Raw genomic sequence first — 20765 nt, 5'->3', positions numbered from 1 at the left:
CTGCTCCCCTCGCTCATCGGCACGTTCATTCATTTCCTGGATAGTTTACTTTCCAAAACAAAGAGAGGATGACGCAGCGCGCACAGAGTTCGAATTTTACAAGCCATGAAAAGCAGTTATTATTTCAGTTAATGGAGCAGTATGGAGACACAATTGAAGACAAAAGAACGGACAATGTATCGGTGAGAAAAAAAGAATTAGCATGGGAAGAGTTGTGTACATGTTTCAATGGCTCTGCTGGAATTAAGGACAAACGAGATGTCCCGAGCTTGAAAGCCTGCTGGAAAAACTTGAAAGCGAAGGCGAAAAAAGATGCTGCTGGTGAAAGGAGGGAGACTTTTCTCACAGGAGGGGGACCCCCACCTGGAAAGATGGACCCGTTGTCACAGAAAATCATCGAGATGATGCCTCAACAAATAAAGCCCTTATCAAACCTATATGATGATGATGCCCTGGCTGACCAACCCTTGCTGCTGGTACCAGTGGACCTAGCCGACCTACCATCAACGTCCACTTCTGAACGTGAGTTGGCCATATAGTTAGCGTGTCAGTTTTAGGTTATGATATTTAAAAACATGAAATGTAACTTTAAATAGTTTTTAATTAATGTTATTGTTTAAAGCAGGGGTCTTCAACAGGGTGTCCGGGACCCCTAGGGGGTCCTCAGAGTTACTACAGGGGGTCCGCCAAATCTTTGTGTGATGTGATATACATTTTTTACATTAACCACTTGAACCCTAGCATCCCTTTCCTGAGGAGAACTTTAGCCGATCTACAAGCTGCGAGGCGTTGTGAGCTTGTAGATCTGCTATTTTTGGCAAAGAGGTATATAGGTGTAGAGGGAAAAAAGAGCAGACCACGTAAACAAAAAAAAGAATCCCCTACTCTATACAATATAGAGTAGGGGGTCCCTGCTTTATCTCTCTCTCAGCTAGGGGGTCCTTGGCCTGAAAACGTTGAAGACCCCTGGTTTAAAGCACAATGTATAGGCCTACTGTGTGATACAAGCCATGGCGCATAGTGCTGTGCCTAGCTGTAGAATACAACTCTCGTAGACGTATGATTCTGACGAAACGTCAGAATCATACGTTTACGAGAGTTGTATTCTACAGCTAGTGCTGTGCCCAGTGCAGCAGCTATGAGCCCAGTGGTGGAAAAAGTACTGTATCAATAATGCAATGTAGAAATACTCTCTTACAAGTAAAAGAAGTACTGCAGCTTCAAAAAGATGCACTTATGGCTAATATGACAGGCTTACCACCAATGCAATTTCTTCTTAATGAAGTCTAGTGTAAATACAGTAGATGCATGGTTGGGAATGGACTGATCTGTTGGTACAGTATTGTAATGAGTTTAAGTTTGCAAATGTAACTACTGAAATATTATAATTGGTTATGTGGATTGTTTATAAATGACAGGTGAAGGCTATGATTTGAATTGAGCATATTTATTTAGGAAAAGGAAGCAAAACAACTGTTCTTTTGAGTATGATGACAATAGAAAGCCTTTCATCAATATATAACAAATATATATACATATATACTGCACAATCATAGCTGATACATTAATGCTTGTTTGCATTGACTGGCTATTTTGACTATTAATAAATTAAAACATTGGACACTATTTGACATGTTTCATTCAGAGGCTCTTCCTCAAACCAAACAGGCGTTGAACAGCGTTCATGGTGTTACACAATAAAATACAGGAAAATATTACATTAACAGTTTGTATCAGTAATATAAGTGATAATTATAATTACAAAAGGAACAATAGGTTCAACAGATTGTTAGAGAGAAGTTCTCATTTAGGCATAGATATGCAGTTTGCTATAGTATATAAACATATACATTTGACCTTTTGTGTGTACATCAATCACACCCTAATTAAGCAGCAAAATGGTTCTCAATTAAGGTCATTCGGACAGCAGTTCCATTTGCAGCGGCAGCAGGGTGGTCCTCCTGGTCATCTTCTCTGTCGTCATGGGGACCTTCTTCCGCCTCTTCTGGCAGCTCATCTCCATATCTCTTCCCAAAGTTGTACAACACTGCCACTGCAACAATGACTGTCAATGTTGTCTCTAGCTTTGTTCGAAGCTTGTTCAAGCAGGGAAACCTCCGTTTCCAACGTCCAAACGCTCTCTCCACAAGACCTCTTGCTTTAATGTGGCTGGTATTGTACCGTCTCTCTGCTGGTGTTTGAGGGTACAAAATGGGGGTCATCAGGTAGGCACGACAGGCATATCCATTGTCACCAATTAAGTGGCCTTCAAATGCCTGACTTTCAAGCATAGCACAGAGGTGGCTGTTATCAAAAATGCGGCTGTCATGTGTTGATCCTGGCCATCGAGCTACAATGTTGCTGATTATGGCCTCCTCGTCACACACAACCTGAACATTAATAGAAAAGTGTCCCTTCCTGTTGCGAAACAGCTCTCCGTTTGCTCCACCAGGGTTTTGAATGGGGATGTGAGTACAGTCAATTGCTCCTAACACTCCTGGAAAACCAGATCTTCTGTAAAAGCCAGCAGATGTTTCTCTTGTTGGAGCGAATCTTATATACTGGTTCTTCAAAGACGCAATTGCTGGTGATACCCTTGCAACAATCCTACTCACTGTTGAATTATGTACTCCAAAAAGGTCCCCATCCACCAGCTGGAAAAATCCAGTTGCATAGAAGCGCAAGGCTATCAGTAGCTGGAGCAAGGGTGGTATAGCTGCATTCCTGTCACTGCCATGTTCAATTGCAGGCCCAATTTTATCAATTATTCTCATTACAGACTCTTTGCTGAATCTGTACCGCCTTTTAAATTCAGCATTATCATAACATTCGACTGGGTTTAGACGGTCCCTTATTTTTCTTTGAGCTACTCTTTCGTTTTCATGAAGCCATCTGATATATGCTGCCATGTTTACATTTAAACCACCTGTACTGCAAGTTTAGAATTAATCCCTTACTGACATTTAAATTGGAGTTTAAAGTAGTGGTGCAACAGGATTAACATTAATCCAGGTTTACTGTGAAAATGAAAACCAAGATTAAAGGATGGTTTAAAACTAAACCTGGTTAGTGGAAACTAGGTTTAAAGTTTGGTGCAACTGGATTAATAGATAAACCTTGATTTAAACCAGGTTAAAGCTTAATCCCTCTTGGTGCAACCGACCCAAAGTGTTATCGGAATAATGCCAAATCATGATCACCTCAATATATTGTCGTGGACAGGGATCGAACCAGCAACCTATGGATTCCAAGACTGCCTTTCTTCTCATTGAGCTAGATATATGGCCTCCCTGAAAGTGTCTGTTGTTATTTATAAGTATTTCCGTTCATTTTGAACCAGGCCTCTGTGTCCCGAACTACTCTAGATCACTGGTTCACAAACCATTTACCAATAAAGGGATTTTTGTGTCTCCTCAGAACGAAAACTAGTGAAAGTAGCCGATCTACAAGTTCAAAAAACGTTTCTATCTGAAAGGTTGTGAGGTTGTAGATCGGCTATTTTCAAAATGAAGTATATCATACATTAAAAGAGAGACAAAACACATTATGCACAATAAGCCATAGAAGACTGAGCTTAAGGTCATGTTTGCTGCAATTCCACCTCTCAGAGAGAGAGAGAGGGGGAATAGATTGAAGAGAGATGGAAGCAGAATGGATTGATTGGACATCTCAACCTATTGCCATTAACCGGAATCGAACCCTCAACCTTCGGAATGACAGGCTGCAACACTACCTATAGTGCTATAGCTTTGTCTAGGCTGAGGTTGTCTGTTGAAGATAAAAGTGAACCAGTGAAAGCAGCCGATCTACAAGCTCAGAAACACGTTGTTATCTGAAAAGTTTTGAGATTGTAGATCGGCTATTTTCAGAATGAAGTATGTCATACATTGCAAAAACATACCCTCTCAAATAAGCATTTCATCTTTATCAATTGGACATGTGTTCATTGATACAGTCTTGTTGTTTGCAATGCACTTTAAATTAAGTCTGCACCAAGTGAGGCTTGAACCGGCTACCTTCATGTTGTGAGACATTCACTTAAGCGGGAAGCCATTGGACCAACAGACCTGATCTAATGAAAACGGAGGTCAACAGATGATACCATTTCACGCAAATAGCTGAAAAATCCTGGGTTTAAGTGTTTTTCAAACTGCTCAAGATTGCGGACAATCTAAGGGCGGTGCTTACTGGTCAACGTGATAGATGTGTTCCTCATTAGTCAAGGCACATGTGTAAGCAGGTCTAATGGCTGTCGGCCAAACGAGGCATGACTTTTGCCTGTTTAAAGTTTGCATTTTCAAAAAATTGCTATAGCGCCCCCGTTTGACCAATTGGAGTAAGATTGGTTTCAGTGATATTTGGAATGGCCCTTTACATTTCTGCAAAGTTTCAAAGAATGGTAAGTCTGCATGTATGTGTTGCCCATGTGTGGGCAGATGAATAATTGTCATAAAACTGCAATATTCATTGGCTCATTAAAGCTTCATTTTTTCACTTATGGAAAATATTTTGCAAACGTTTTTCGGCATAGGTCCAAAGTTCATGTGTAAAAAGTTTCGTGCAGATTACTCAAAAATCCCAGGAGGAGATAGGTTTTAACTGTTTTTCATATAATTCAAAATGGTGGGAGATCTAAAGGTCAGAGGTCAAAAGTCAGAGGGTGAAAGTTGTTAGGCATGCATTTACAAGCATTTTGTAAATGCAGGCAACTTATTTGATACTAACTACTCGGGGGCCCCTGCTGGTGGAAATCATCAGGTGCAGGAGGTAAGACATGACCTCAAATTCCACTTTCAGCCTTTGTCTTGTAATGCTGTTCTTGAAGCACTACAATCAATTGACACCAGGAAAGCAACTGGAGAGGATGGACTGGATCCTGTTACTGCACCATTAATATTTGAACAAATAACACATATATGTAATCTTTCTCTACTTTCAGGCACATTCCCCATTTCCTGGAAAACAGCCCATGTAACCCCCTTACACAAAGGAGGGGATATAAGCGATTTAAATAATTACAGACCGATTTCCAAGCTATCCTGCCTAGCAAAAATTATGGAATCCATGGTAAATAATCAGGTAAAAACATTTCTCTCAAAACACTCTGTTCTAAGCCCACATCAATCCGGTTTTAGAGAAAAACACAGCACCATCTCAGCCACCACCGTAGTAGTAAATGACTTAGTATCAGCCCTGGATAAGAAAAAAGCACTGTGCTGCCCTGTTTATAGACTTATCAAAAGCTTTTGACACTGTTCATCATCCCCTTCTGTTGCAGAGATTATATAGTATTGGTTTTGACACAAATGTCTGCAATTGGTTTCAAAGCTACTTGTCTGAAAGACGTCAGTGTATAAAAACGGGAAATACCCAGTCTGAGTTTTTAACAGTCAAAAAAGGTGTCCCACAAGGATCAATACTGGGCCCAATCCTGTTTAGTATATATATTAATAATATCACCTCATTTTTAAGAAACTGTAGCTGTCATCTCTATGCGGATGACACAGTCATTTATTGTACTGCAGACTCTATCCAAGTCGCAATGGAAAATTTACAACTTTCTTTTAATGTCTTACAGGATGCTCTTATTGATCTCAGATTGATGCTGAACATAGGCAAAACTAAATTTATGCTGTTCTCCAGAGCCAAAAATATTTCATATAATGACCTTCACATATTGTCTATGAATGGAGCTGACATTGAAAGAGTCACGGAGTATAAATACCTTGGTATTTGGATAGATGAGAGACTTACTTTTAAACACCATGTAGAGGTTCTTGCTGGCAAGTTGCGACAGAAAATTGGTTTCTTATATCGAAACAGAGCCAGCTTTCCTATCATCAGCAGGAAGAGAGTTGTTGAGGCAGTGTTCCTGTCTGTCTTGGATTATGGAGACATAATCTATAGACATGCAGCAGCATCCATTCTTAAATCTCTAGACTCTGTCTACCATTCATCAATCAGATTCATCACGGGCGATAGTTATGGTACTCACCATTGTATTTTATATAACAAGGTTGGATGGCTCTCCTTGGCAGAGAGACGAGAACTGCATTGGCATCTGTTCTTATATAAAGCCATACTTGGAGATTGTCCTAGCTACATCTCATAATTTTTGGAATGGGCCCCCGCTGGACCCTATCACACCCGTTCAAGTAGTTTTCTCACATTTAAGGTGCCCAAGGTCAACTCTGAATTTGGTAGATCTGCTTTTAGCTTCTGTGGTCCTACCACATGGAATGACCTGCAGACTACATTGAAATTAACCACTCTAGTACCTTTCAGTCGTTTTAGAACTCTGGTGACCAAACAGGTCACCACAATGTGTAATTGTTTTTAGAACTCTGAAAAATGCTGTCTTGATTTCTTTTTGTAACTTTTTTTTATATCTCACATGTACTGTATGCTTTTTTCCTTTTCAATTCCCAGATGTAATGTATTTTTAAAACTGTGATGTTGTTGAATTTGCACTGTATTGTATTACTCGACTACACTGCAAATGAGTTTAATTACTCAGTGTAATTTCGAGAATAAATAAATCTTGAATGAATGAATGAATGAATGAGGAGACGCATGTGTGCATTGAAGTTTCATGGCTGTAGGTCAAACAGGGCATGAGTTGTACCTGTTCAAAGTTGGCATTTTCAACTGAGTGCTATAGCGCCACCTTTTGACGAAAGATTGTGAGATTTATTTTTTGATCGTTTTTCATGACCATCTATCATATGGCCGAGTTTCGTAAAAAGCGTATGCACGGTTCAGCCAGAACTGGCAAAAACGGCAGAAGAAGAAGAAGAAATGGAATAATGCCAATAACATGCTGGAAGCCTGGCCCCGTAATTTAAGTAAGCCGTTAAATATATATATTTTAGTTATAGAGGCCAATTATGATGTACTATGACATATTTGGCTTATCAGCCAGGGATCTTTTTAAGTGGTCAGATGGGTTTAATTGTGTTTAATTAGATGGAACTGTGTATATAAATGCGGGTGGGACATACACATTCAATAATAATGCAAGACAAATATGTAATTGGACCCCAGACTTAACCTATATAGGTACGTCAACAAACCTATATGTCTCCCCTACTTCCCTCCAATTCTCGTCCTAGCATTCGGCAGTGGTGGACAAAGTACTCAAATGTTTTACTTGAGTAAAAGTATCAATACTGCAATGTAGAAGTACTCCGTTACAAGGAAAAGTACGGAATTGTAAATTGACTTGAGTAAAAGTACAAAAGTATTGGTATCAAAATGTTCTTAAAGTAACAAAAGTAAAAGTACTAGAATGTTTGAAAATAGCAGATCTACAAGCTCACAACGCGTTGCGGGTCTTCGGGGTCTTAGATGTTTTTCAGGCCAGGGGACGCCTTAGCTGAGAGAGAGATGAAGCAAAGATCTCCACTATGTATTGCATAAAATTGTGTTCCAGATTAAACTTTTGCAGAGAGTTTGAAGTATTTGAAGTACTTTGACAGATAAATGGGGATCTTAACGTTGTGGTGTATCTTGTAGACCAGGTCCATTGCAAGTTGCTGTACTGGTCCTCAACCTTGAGCCATCCCACACTGGCAAAATGAGCAGGGGTTAATCATAGTCGACATTGAGAGTAGCGACAAACATCATTAACCACGTATAAACCCCAGCATCCGTATTCGGCGAAAAAACAGAAGAAAAAAAAACAGAAAAATACATAATGTAGAGCAAAAACTGAAAATACACTAACATAGAGCCCTGAGGGAGCTGTACACACATTCACCAGCAGGTGGAGGTAAACCTCAAATCACCACCAGCAGGATCAGTCTGTGACCAGTGTTGCCATGTTTGCTTATTATAAGCGACTTTGAGCTTGTTTATCTGTAAAGTTGTAAATCGTGGTAGTTGTTGCTTATTTTTGGGCTTGTTTCCTAATGTTGTGGACATTTTCATGTCAAGGAAAGAAAAATCGCCAGGGACCCCATGGAAGAAAGCCTTGAATTTATTTAATTCAAGGACCCCAACGGAAACAAGTCCGCAAGGACTTTTTTGGTCGGACCGTTTAGACAAAAGTATTATAAATGTAACTGTGTTGTTTTACATTCTTTTGCCTAATAACAATTTCAATCAATCAATGGGGTGTGTAATTGATAGAAAGTTAGTAATTTTTTTGGGTGAATGAAAAAAGATTCCACTTTTCTTTTTTAAATAGCCGATGTATATGATGTGATAAGTCGCTACCCTGATTATCAGACTGAAGCTGCATGGAGCTTCAAGAGGCAGTCCACTCAGAGAGTATGGTATGGAACCAGGCAAATAATTCGCTTCTTTTTGGGCTTGTTGTCAAAGACCCAGCTGCTTGTTTCTCTCGCAAGATCTGGCAACGCTGTCGGTGACCTAACCCGGATGTTTTTATTTATTCATTGCAGATTTTCGTGGTGCTGATCGTAGTAATATAAATATTATAACTCTTGTGTGTGCTGCCCACGGTTTAGCTAACGATAGCTTTAAATTCGTTTTCGCTTTTTTATTATACTTAGTTGTGTTAACATGACGTTGCTACAAACGCTGAAGTCCTTGATCACGCAGCGACTCTCTGTAGCTGCTGAAGAGATATTCGTGGTGGTGGAGAGAATCCTAACGGAGTATCATGACGAGGACCAGGCGTTCTGCTTCAAACGACACGTTGAAAAACAACTGCTAAACATAGCAGGTTGGTACAATCATAAACATGACTGTCATACAAGCGTCATGTGAACCATGGCTAGTACAATCACTGCACTGTAGCTTCAGTTCTAGCCTTAAATCAAGACTATCGTATGTAGCTGTAGAATACAACTCTCGTATTCTCGTAGACGTATTTATGATTTTGACGTTTTCAATCTACGAGAGTTGTAGGGTTCACGCCCCTTGGAGACATGGACTTTCACTCCAAACGTGTACAAATTGAAAATAAAGGTGCTTACCCCCACGCCCCAAATGTTAACTCTCGCTACGGGGGTAGTAGTTTAATGTAATAATCCATATCTTTCAATAAAGAAGTGTTTTAATGCAGTCTGTGGCCGATTCTGTCGAAAGTTCCCAATGGGCGGTAGTGACGGGGCGCATCCGGTGATACCCGGAATTACACTAAATGTAAACATGAAGTAAACGAGGGTGAAAAAATGGCGTTCGGCCACAGACGGCATTAAAACACTTATTTATTGAAAGATATGGATTATTACATTAAACTACTACCGCGTAGAAGTAGTTAACATTTGGGGCTTTGGGGTAAGCACCTTTATTTTCAATGTGTACATGTTTGGAGTATCTGAGGGGCATAGTGCAGAAAGTCCATGTCTCCATGGGGGGTGAACCCTACAACTCGTAGATTGAAAACGTCAGAATCATAAATACGTCTACGAGGGTTGTATACTACAGCTAGTACTATAGGCTCTATTCACAGCAGCCATATTATGAAGACATTCACAGGTGTTACCAATGATACTAATGAAGGCTCTGTTCCATTCTTGGTCAAACAGAGTCAAGGTGCTGATATTGTGCATGTTGGCTCACTGGAAACACTCTGCTACACCAGTGGGTCTACAGTTGGGGTCCAGGGACCCTAATGGGCTTCCAAATGGCCCCTTACAGGTGTGTAACTCTCTGAGAGTGTACAAATACGGGTTAATTTGGTTCCATTTGTACACTCTCAGAGTTGTGTGGGTCTTGGAAACCACTGTGCTAGACTAAAGGGAACAGAGCCTTCATTAGGGAGCTCTTCATTAGTATCATTGGTAACACCTGTGAAAGAAGTAATATGGCTCCTTTGCATAGAGCCTATCACTGCACTGTAGCTTCAGTTCTAGCCTTAGATCAAGACTATCGTAGATGTATTCTATCGAGGCTCAGTGACCCCCCCCCCCTCCAGTTTGCCCTGGAATGTCACCAGTAATGCCCATATTTCATGTACCAATGCCAAAATATGCGAATATAAGGTGCTTACCCGCTTGGACCGAATGTTAACCGGGTCTCCGGAGTAGTTGTGCAATGTAATAATACATATTTTTCAACAAAGAAGTGTTTTAATTCCGTCTGTGGCCGATTTTGAAAGTTCCCAATGGATGAAAGCCGGAATGACACTCAATGTAAACAGGAAGTAAACGAGGGGGGTGAATGGCGTTTGGCCAAGGACGGGATTAAAACACTTCTTTATTGAAAAAATGGACCAAAACATTGCACAAATACTCCGGACATCTAGTTAACATTTGGGGCAAGCGGCTAAGCACCTTATATTTTGTAATTGTACATTTTTGGAGAAATACGGGCTTTACTGGTGACATTCCAGGGCAAACGGGGGTCCTTTTAAACACTAGTGTCAACCTTTTACGGTCTATGGTTTCAACCCACTGCCTAGTATAACTACTATACCAAACTAGTTTGGAACCTTAGAATGGTCTTTTATATATATGTATGTGTGTGTGTGTGTGTGTGTGTGTGTGTGTGTGTGTGTGTGTGTGTGTGTGTGTGTGTGTGTGTGTGTGGCGAATGAATATCTTCACAATACATTTTTCAAAAATATTTTATTAATGAAAGAAAATTTAAATAAAAATGTAATTTCCATACATAATAATAATAAAAAAACATTCAAGAAGTGTTGAAAATAGAAGATCTACTGTACAAGCTCAACACGGCACAAAGCGACAGGTTGCGAGCTATTTTCACTAGTTTTGGTTAATTTCTGCTTTGGGTCTTGAGCTAAAAAGTTTGGGAACCACTGCTATTAGTCTTTGTGGACATGTGGCACTATGTGTGAACCCTAGCATCCCTTTTATGGGCCGAACATTAGCTGAGATGAGCCGATCCACAATCTCACAACACATTAAGTTGTGACGCGTTGTGAGCTTGTAGATCGGCTATTTTGGGTGAAGTTATATAGGGAAAGAAGGAGGGGGGCTCGTAGATCCGTGTGTAGTCTTGTGTGGCCAGACTGTTGCCTCCCACAATTTTCAAATGTTTCCGGTCATACAGTGTGGGACTCGGAAGCTCTGATAATGATTAAAATATAAACCGGATGTGATGCCTCCACCCTGTCTCGCGTCTGGCTAAGCGAGACTAATCCTTGTGGGACTCGGGTCAATGCAGTGGTTTAAGTGGTCAAACACACATTAAATCATTGAATAGGACCTACAAATATTATTCAGTATATATCAGCTATTTCTATCCCGGGCTGCTACCTTGACGTGGTGGGGTGGCTTGCGTGCCTCAAGGACCCTGTGAGCTATATCGGCGGGGGCTCAAAGTTTAAAGCCCCTGGCAGGTCGCGGGGGAGGGGCCAGACAAAAAGCAGCACCTCCAGGTTCGGGGTTGGGCGTGGGGCTAACAACCCTACCCCGGAAAACAACAACTGTTACAGAAACTGCAAAACACAAACCACAAAACCTGGGGTCCAAAAGAAACTCTAGCCAAAACACTGGCACTATGACGGCAGCAGATGAAAGCCCAACTCGGGAAATCGGTTGCTCGAAGATGAGTCTTCTAAGACCCCGAACCATGATCCGTCTTGGAGCATGGAATGTTCGTACTATGTTTGAAACGTCAAAGACAGCACAAGTCATCAGAGAAATGCAGAACTATAAGTTAGACATCCTTGGTGTGAGCGAGTGTAGATGGACTGGTTCAGGCCGCAAGGTGACAAAAGAGGGCTCAACTATCCTTTTCTCTGGAAAAGATGATGTACACTCCAGCGGTGTAGCACTTATCACAAGCAAGGAGACATCCAAATCTCTCACGGAGTGGGAACCCATCAGTGATAGACTGCTCAGAGCAAGATTTGACTCCCGATACTGTAAAATGACCATCTTGCAGTGTTACGCCCCTACAAACGAGGCAGAGGAGGAGACTAAGGACGACTGGTACGAGCAACTGCAATGTGCAGTCTCGAAGGTCCCACAACACGACATGCTACTGATAATGGGAGATTTGAATGCCAAAGTTGGAAATGACAACATCGAGAGAGAAGATGCAATGGGGCGGCATGGCTGCGGAACTATCAATGACAATGGAGAGAGGCTTGTTGACTTCTGCATTAACAACAGATGCAAAATAGGTGGAACCATCTTCCCCCACAGAGACATCCACAAACTAAGCTGGAGATCCCCAGATGGGCATACGGTCAACCAGATTGACCATGTCATTGTCAGAAAGAAATGGCAACGATCTCTTCTGGATGTAAAAGTCCACCGGGGGGCGGATGTTGGCAGTGACCACCACCTGGTGATTGCCAAGATTAGGCTAACTCAGAGCAACACCTAACACCAAACAACGACGCAAAGTGTTTGACATCAACAAGCTTCTTGCACCAAAAGTCCAAAAAGAGTTCACCATCGAGCTTAGAAACCGCTTCAGTGCACTTGAAGATGGAGTAGAAAATGGAGATGTTGAGAAAACATGGGGGAACATCGCAAAAGTGTACAAAGAAACAGCAGAGAGTGTCATAGGCTTTAGAAAGAAAGGAGACAAACAATGGATAACACCTCAGACATGGACGAAAATCGATGACAGGAAGAAAGCCAAAGACAAACTGCTGAGTGCAAAGTCACCCAGGCTAACTGAACGTGCAAAGAAAGAGTACAAGGTGAAAGACTTAGAGGTCAAGAGGAGTGCCCGAAGGGACAAGAGAACCTTTGTGGAGAATCTGGCAAGTGAAGCAGAGACGGCTGCAGCTAAAGGACAACTCAGTATAGTGTATAGGATCACCAAACAGCTAAGCGGTCCAAGGAACATCTACACTAAACTAGTTAAGGATAAGCAAGGTAGACTGATAACAACTGAAAGGGAACAAGCTGAAAGATGGGCTCAACACTTTGAAGAAGTGCTCAATGGACCAGAACCTGAAGAGCCTGCAGATCCAGAACCCCTGGATGACATCGCTATTAACACCGATCCTCCCTCCCAAGCTGAAGTACAAACGGCAATCAAGGACATGAAGCGGGGGAAAGCCCCTGGAATCGACATGCTACATGCAGAAATGTTGATGGCAGATATCACCACAGCCTCCAGGGTACTGACCGACCTCTTCACCAAGATATGGGAGCAAAATGCCATACCAAGGGAATGGAGCAAGGGCCTCATATGCAAGCTCCCTAAGAAAGGTGACCTGAAAAACTGTGACAACTGGCGAGGCATAACACTTCTGTCCGTCCCTAGTAAAGTCTTTTGCAGGATCCTTCTTAAGAGATATGATAGTGCCATAGATGTCAAGCTTCGAGAGGAACAGGCAGGATTTCGCAAAGGTCGAGGTTGTATCGATCAGATCTTTACCTTACGCAACATCATCGAACAGTGTATTGAGTGGAACGCTCCCTTGTATATTAACTTTATAGATTTTAAGAAGGCATTTGACAGTATTCATCGCGAGAGCCTATGGAAGATCCTACGGGCATATGGAATACCTTCCAAAATGGTCAACATCATTGGAAAATTCTATGAACACTTTGAATGCAGTGTCATCCTTGATAACACCTTGACAGAGTCATTTCCCATTAAATCTGGAGTAAGACAAGGCTGCATCCTCTCCCCTATTCTGTTCCTGATTACCATCGACTGGGTTATGCGTCAAACTACATCAGACCGTCCCCGTGGAATCCAATGGACCCTGTTTTCCTTTATGGAAGACCTTGACTTTGCAGACGATCTGGCAGTCATGTCATCCACTCGTAACCACCTCTAGGAGAAGTCTGACCGGCTAAGCAATTATGCAAAGCGAACTGGTCTGTACATCAACCAGAAAAAGACCCAGGGGATGTGCATCAATGCCCCAACAGCACCTCCGATCACCATCGATGGAGAGCCGTTGGAATGTGTAGAAGACTTTACATACCTCGGAAGCCTCATAAGCAGTGAAAGTGGAGCGCAAAAAGACATCAAGACGCGTCTCAACAAAGCAAGAGGTGCTTTCAGCCAACTTCGCAACATCTGGAAGTCTAAACAATATAGCCTTAAAACCAAACTCAGGCTCTACAACAGCAATGTTAAGTCTGTCCTGCTATGTGGCTCTGAGTGCTGGAGAGTAACAAAACAGGATATGAGAAAGGTTGACGTCTTCCACAATAGCTGCTTACGTAGGATCTGCAACATCTTTTGGCCAAATAGAATCTCAAATGAGGAACTTTATTAGAAGACAGGCAGCGTGCATATGTCCCTTGAGATAAGGAGACGGAGGTTAAGATGGCTCGGTCATGTATTGAGGATGCCCAATGAAAGGCTACCCAAAGTTGCCTTGAGATGGACCCCAGTTGGGAAGAGAAACAGGGGTAGACCAAAGATCACCTGGCGAAGGACAGTGATGACGGAGCTGAAGGAGATGGGTCTTTCCTGGGACGAAGCACAGGCCAAAGCACGAGACAGGATTCAGTGGCAGTGTATGATTGCGGCCTTATGCCCCAACCGGAACGAAGAGGATAAGTAAGTAAAAGTAAGTAATATATCAGCTATTTGCTGCAATACAGTATATCAGATACATGCGAAACTAATGCGTTGTGACACAATGTGAGCTTGTAGAGGCTATTTTTGCCAAATATTCACCCCAGAGTAGGGATGCTAGGGTTCATGTTCTGCAATTTTATGTAATGAGATTTCCAGGCCTTCAAACCTAGTCCTATGTTGTGCATATCAGCACAAATGGCCACCAAACTATGGCCATTTGAAGTGTTAAACACTGCTGCCGTGGCCCATATGTGTGCAATGAAGGTATGTTGGTGGTCACACGTGGCGGGGGGATAGGCGTGTGGCCCCTGGTGTGGCTATTCTTATGCCAGACCCCTGACCAGTGTTGGTGCCAAGTTTGGTGAGGATCGTAGGCATGCATGTTACGTTTGTGACGTCCACCCATCGTCCGTCTGCAATTTCTATATAGGATGATTATGTAAGGTTCGATGGCAAGAAAGAGAATTGTTAGACTGTTGTCCTAGCACTTAAAGGGGTATTTCACTTTAAAACTATTTTGGGGGAATTTTCTCTCTTTTTTTGTGCACCCCGGTCAGTTTTTAAACTGCTTGATTCAATATTTAGATATATGTCATTCATTGGATCAGACACCCCCTTCCAGTATAAGCCCATTAGACTTCATGTTAACCATGTTAGACTGATTAAGAACACACACAATCCTGGTTCTGGTGACTGATATTGTCCTAATGAATGAGGAGATATTTTTTGATTAGTTTGTTCATTTCACACGTCTAACGTTAGGAAAAAAAGAAAAGAAAAGAAAAAAACGCATAAAAAAAAGGTCTCCTCATTTATTAAGGCATTATCAGTCACCAGAAGCAGGGGGATGTGTTTTCGATGAGTCTAGCGTGGTTGATTTGGAGTTTGGCATAGAGTGTTTGTTCAGTAAAAGGAGTCTCCCATGTCTCTCCAGCTCTTTATTAAACAGAAAATGCATTTTCAGTGCTGATTGGCTGAAGGGGTTGTCAGTCAACGGTATTACTCCCGCCCACAGCCAAAAAGCCAAACAGACTTTCATGCCAGACGAATTCCTGATATCAAATGCAAATGAGATTTCCGGGGGGGGGGGGGTTACCAGGCCATGTCACTGTCATGTTGTCAGCAAACCTGACCACTTTATTAGGAGCTATGCATTGCCACACAGTCATGGGTGTACATGGATTAGAGAAGGGGGCTTGGGAATATAAGTATCAGTATTGATAAGCAGTATTGGTATCGATTACAATTCTAACAAATAACCATCCCTATACAGTATATCCTTATTTAGTCATTTGACTTTTCTTTTTATGTCTGAGTCAATATACCGTGAAAATGTAAAAACACTAGCGCCTATATCATTACAAAACAAATCTACAAGTAGAACAATCAATCGTATGCAGTCAGAAAGCACATTCAGTTTATCTCTGCTGATGTTTTCTCCTCTCTCCTCCCGCTAGATCTACCTCTCCTGGACGTTTCCTCTGAACGTGAGGAGAGCAGCCCCAGTCGGGTCCAGGAGGAACCAGAGCCTCCGCAGATTGAAGAGGGACAGGAGGAGCTACTTCAAAGTCCAGAGGAGGCTGATGATGGATCAACGTTGACATTACCACATAGGAGGGCAAGAAGCAACGCTCTCTCAGGTGAACAACTAAAGAATGGTGCATTTATATTTGCACCTTTATCCAAAGCGTCTGTCTGTCTTAGCCTGGCGTAGACAGACTATATCACTGCGTGGATATGAGTCTGGTGCATCCACGAGGATGTTTTTTTTCCCAAGGGGCGGGATCAAAACAATGGCCCTCGACGCAATTGGTTAGACCTACAACCAACTACCAATTACAGTCTCCCATATTCGAATACTGGGCCCTGATTGGTCACACACGTCTTCTGGAGCAGGAAATGGATTCTCTATGGAGCGGTGCCAGACCCAAATCGCAGAGTGCGATTTGTTTTGTTTTTTTGCACTCGCTTCGATTCGTCTGGTCCCAGGCTATGTCTGTCTGTCAGCCAGCATGACCCAGCAAGCTTTGTTGTGCTAGGTCAAGGGTTTCCAAACTTTTCAGGCCGCGACCCCCCAAAATAATCAATAGAGCATGGAAGATAGACAGGGAACCTCTCTCTTCTCTCATTTATTTGTTTTTTGAAACACAAAAGAGAAACTCAGCTTCCAGAGCACTTGCCGAACAGCAGGGCGTCTAGCTCAGGGCTTGGTTGTAGAATGGTAGATGTTGTAAGTGGCGTTAGGCGGATCATGACCCATGCGCAGTTCTTAGTCACCGTAATTCGCTGCCCAGCCAGTAAGTCGCTGCCCAGCGTCTTATCCCCGGCTGCAAGAATAAATGTAATTCAGCTCTTTCATAATGGCGTCCAGGAGGTCTCTCAAAGTGGCACCATTTGGCGAGACAGACGCATTAAATCCTACCGCTCCCCCTGCCCTTTCTATAACCGGATTAACAACCGGCGTTGTAGTGTTGTACTCCACATGGCACTTTCAGGGTGGCTAAACTTAGCCTGCTGATGGTGTGGAAGGCGTGGTGTCACCAGCCTTCTATTAGCTTGGATTCCCCATCGATGATGTCACTGGTAGGCAGGTTTCTGAAGTGCCCACAGCCCTCCTCTGATACACAGAGTAGAAACAATTGTACCAGATTATCATGAGCATTAGTGAGGACCAATTATTTGAAGATAGGTTGAAAATGGGTGAAGATGTCCTTTAAGGTCATGGATCCACCACAATGCTCTCTTTAATAAGAGAGATTGTCAATGTTAGCCTCTTTGTCTCTGAATTTCTGTGTCTATACAGTATATCTAATGTGAAGACATTGGGATGTGCATCTTTCAAATGTTTAACTACCGGATTTGTTTTTCTTAATTTCTTATTGTATGTATGTGTTGTCATTGTCCATAGTGTCTTCCTAACATAAGCCTGTTTCCAATTAGTGGGTGATAAAAAAAGGTCCATATTAGTAGGGAAAAAGGTCAATTTTGTTGTAAAATGACATTGGCTGTAGTTGATATACTATTCTACTCTCTTCTATTGAGCATGCTACAGCCTATGATATATTATTCTAATAGAAAATAATTGGCACTCAAGCAGCTCGGACAATTAAAGCTTTTTTTTTTATTAAGGTGCTGGTACAAATCCATTTTGTACCAGCACCTTAATCACGAGGGCATCCCACACTTTACCCCAGCTATCACAGCTATAAAACAGACATGATGCGTAAAACAATTTAATGTTAAAACATTTAGCTAATGATTGTCTCTCATTTTATCGTTTGCCTAGACTTCTTGCAGCTCCCTGTGTGTAAAGAGGAGGTTTACCCGGAACAACAGGAGAGGAGCCCCAATCTGGTCCAGGAGGAACCGGAGCCCCCACAGATTAAAGAGGAACAGGAGGAGCTACTTCAGAGACCAGAGGAGGCTGTTGGGTCGACGTTGACATTAATACCAATGAAAAGAGAAGAAGATGATGACAACAACAGAGAGACAGAGCCTGTAGCCAGCACCTCAACTGAACACACGAGAACACAAGCTGATGTAGAGGACTGTGGAACATCAATACCAACTAGTGATGTCCAGCTTCTCCTTTCACACTGTTCTGAATTTGACACTGATAGTGATGAGTGGGAGGAGACCAGGGAAGATCAGTCGGCTTTAATCACACTGAAATCACACAAGACACAAAATGTGGAAGGACAAAGGTTGCCTTTGAGCCAGGACCTGAAATCATCAGAACAAGCTTACTCCATGAGGAGTCACACAGTGCAGAAGCACTTCACTTGTATAGTTTGTGGCAAAACCTTTAATCGTAAGGGAAATCTGAAAACACACATGATTATCCATACAGGGGAAAAGCTGTTTTGTTGTATAGTTTGTGGCAAAGCCTGCGTTCATAATTCGCAGCTGGAGAAACACATGAGGACTCACACAGGAGAAAGACCCTTTAGTTGTGTTGTTTGTGGCAAAAGCTTTAATCGCAAAGAATATCTGAAGACACACATGCGGATTCACACAGGGGAAAAGCCCTTTTGTTGTACAGTTTGTTGCAAAAGTTTTAACCGTAAGGAAAATGTCATCGCACACATGAGGACTCATACTGGGGAAAAGCCTGTTAGTTGCACAGTTTGTAGCAGAGGCTTTGGTAATAATTCGCAGCTGGAAAAACACATGAGGACACATACAGGGGAAAAACCCTTTAGTTGTATAGTTTGTGAACAAAGATTCGGCCGGAATGATAGTCTGAGAAGACACATGAGGATTCATATAGGGGATGAAACATTTTAGTAGCACAAGTTTTACACAGGATATCACACAGACAAATGTATGCACATTCATTTTAATCCAGGATAACAAAGACAAGTCGTAGATACTAAAGCAGAGGAACCACATAATCTGAACATATCAGCATTATGTAACTACATACATTTAACATTAATATTTTCTTTGTTGATTATCATTATTTTCTGCATGAAAACTGTTTTTTTGTTAAAGTCAGTGTAGGTTTGAACACATTCACCACTGTCAAATGCTTAATTGTATTGCTTTTCATCTGTCATCACCTGCAACTAATAGGTTACTGGTAGAATAATATATCTCTGCTGTTAGGAGGTTTTGTTCATCATTGATAAGAACAGCTGAATGGACCTCCATGCTCACAATGAGGTTGGAGGTCAAAAGGGGTGGAGCCTGGAGTCAGCTAAACCAGCTAACTCCACCCCCCTTTGGTGAACTTAGCTGGTTTAGCCGAAAGTTTGAGGATCTAATGGAGTTAGCTGGTTTTGTCAGAAGCACTTTTTAATACTTTTAATTGGTTCAATAGTTTTTTAATCAACACACATACGTAAAGGGTGTTCAATGGCCCTGATTTATGGAAACAAATGGAAAAGCGGAAACATGGGAGTTAGCTGGTTCCTGCCGGACAGCAACGATATCAACACCTGTCCAGCGTTCACTAAATATGTATCAATAAAGTGAAAAATATATATTATAGAACCACACAATTGTACCTTGTAATTATTTTATGAACAATTAGCAGGTTGTAATCGAAAGCATTTATTTATTTATTTATTTATAGGAGTTTCTATTATGCCTCTAGAGCGAGCTTTGAAAAGTGTTAAAAAACGTATCACTTGGTTAAGAGGATTTTGGTACTGGGAGATTACAAATTTAAAGAAAGCTGTTGCCTAATATAATAATAACAATAATAGTAATAATAATGATAATAATAATGATAGCATTTAGTTGAATACAAGTATGCTATAACTTTTAGTTAGAAACAATGTCTTGTGAGTTGAGAGACTGAGGAAGTTATGTGGATAATGTTTTGTGAAACTCATGGATTAAAGTTATCATGGATGGATATGATATGGGGAAAATGTGTTATAATGCGTTATAACCACATGTATAATGCATTATAATGCACTTATACATTTGTATTATAACATGTGTTATACATGTCTATACATAACTTTAGCAACGAAGTATTATAACATAATATAATCTATATGCTGGTTATAATGCATTATAGACTCAGTTGGACAGCACATTATAACTTATAGTGTGGGTCTATAATGCATTATAATCACATTTATAGTGCATTGTAATGCCTCATAATGCACTTTTAATGCTTCATAACACTCGTTATCAATGTTTACAATTAGGTATAACAACTTATAACAAAGACACTATAACTAGGTTAAGGTAGTTACAATTAGCTTTTCCACTGAAAACGAATATTACCGCGAATAGAATGAAGCAGACCTTGGCAGAAATCTGTCTAACTCCTGATGCGTAGTAGACCAAGTGTTACATCATTAACCATACAAAATAAGTAGCTTATACATTAAAACCATAGATTAAAACCATACTCCATATTATACCCGGTCATGCTGGAACACACTCTACTAGCCCGTGCCATTCTGTCGAAAATCCACTGTTGCCGAAAAAATTATTGGCTTCTGCCAATCAACCCGCATTCAATGACAACCCATCAATTGGTACGCCGGACGCATGATTTGGGTCGCTGATTTTTTTTAAGTGTCCTGATTGCGTGGTATAACATACAGCAAGGCCCATGCACCTATTTATCTTTCAACCATGCTTGATTCGGCCAATAGAGACGGTCACGGTTTGCCCAAAGCTCCGGTTGCAACCCAAATCACACAAAACGCACCCACACACACACACGACAGGGGGAACAAGGCATAACATGAACTCCTCCCGGTTACATCCACCCCAACTTTTACACAGCAATATTATAAATTGTGCTTATATTTCAGCAATAGTTGCATGATGTGCATTTTTGCTTTGTCTTGGGAAGA

General features: G+C 41.5%; 1 protein-coding gene across 1 annotated transcript; it reads left to right on the top strand.

The window, feature by feature from the left end:
• The first annotated feature begins 8466 nt into the window (after positions 1–8466).
• Positions 8467–19228, top strand: LOC311046376 (uncharacterized protein). Its single transcript, XM_084058636.1, has 3 exons — positions 8467–8689; positions 15900–16082; positions 17729–19228. Exons 1-3 carry the CDS (start codon positions 8527–8529, stop codon positions 18727–18729), a joined length of 1347 nt encoding a protein of 448 aa, XP_083914762.1. The 5' UTR covers positions 8467–8526; the 3' UTR covers positions 18730–19228.
• The last annotated feature ends 1537 nt before the right edge of the window (positions 19229–20765 follow it).

Source organism: Gymnoscopelus microlampas (assembly GCF_963454915.1).
Source record: "Gymnoscopelus microlampas genome assembly, chromosome: 5".
NCBI lineage: Eukaryota > Metazoa > Chordata > Actinopteri > Myctophiformes > Myctophidae > Gymnoscopelus > Gymnoscopelus microlampas.
This window is presented reverse-complemented; position numbering and strand designations above follow the sequence as displayed.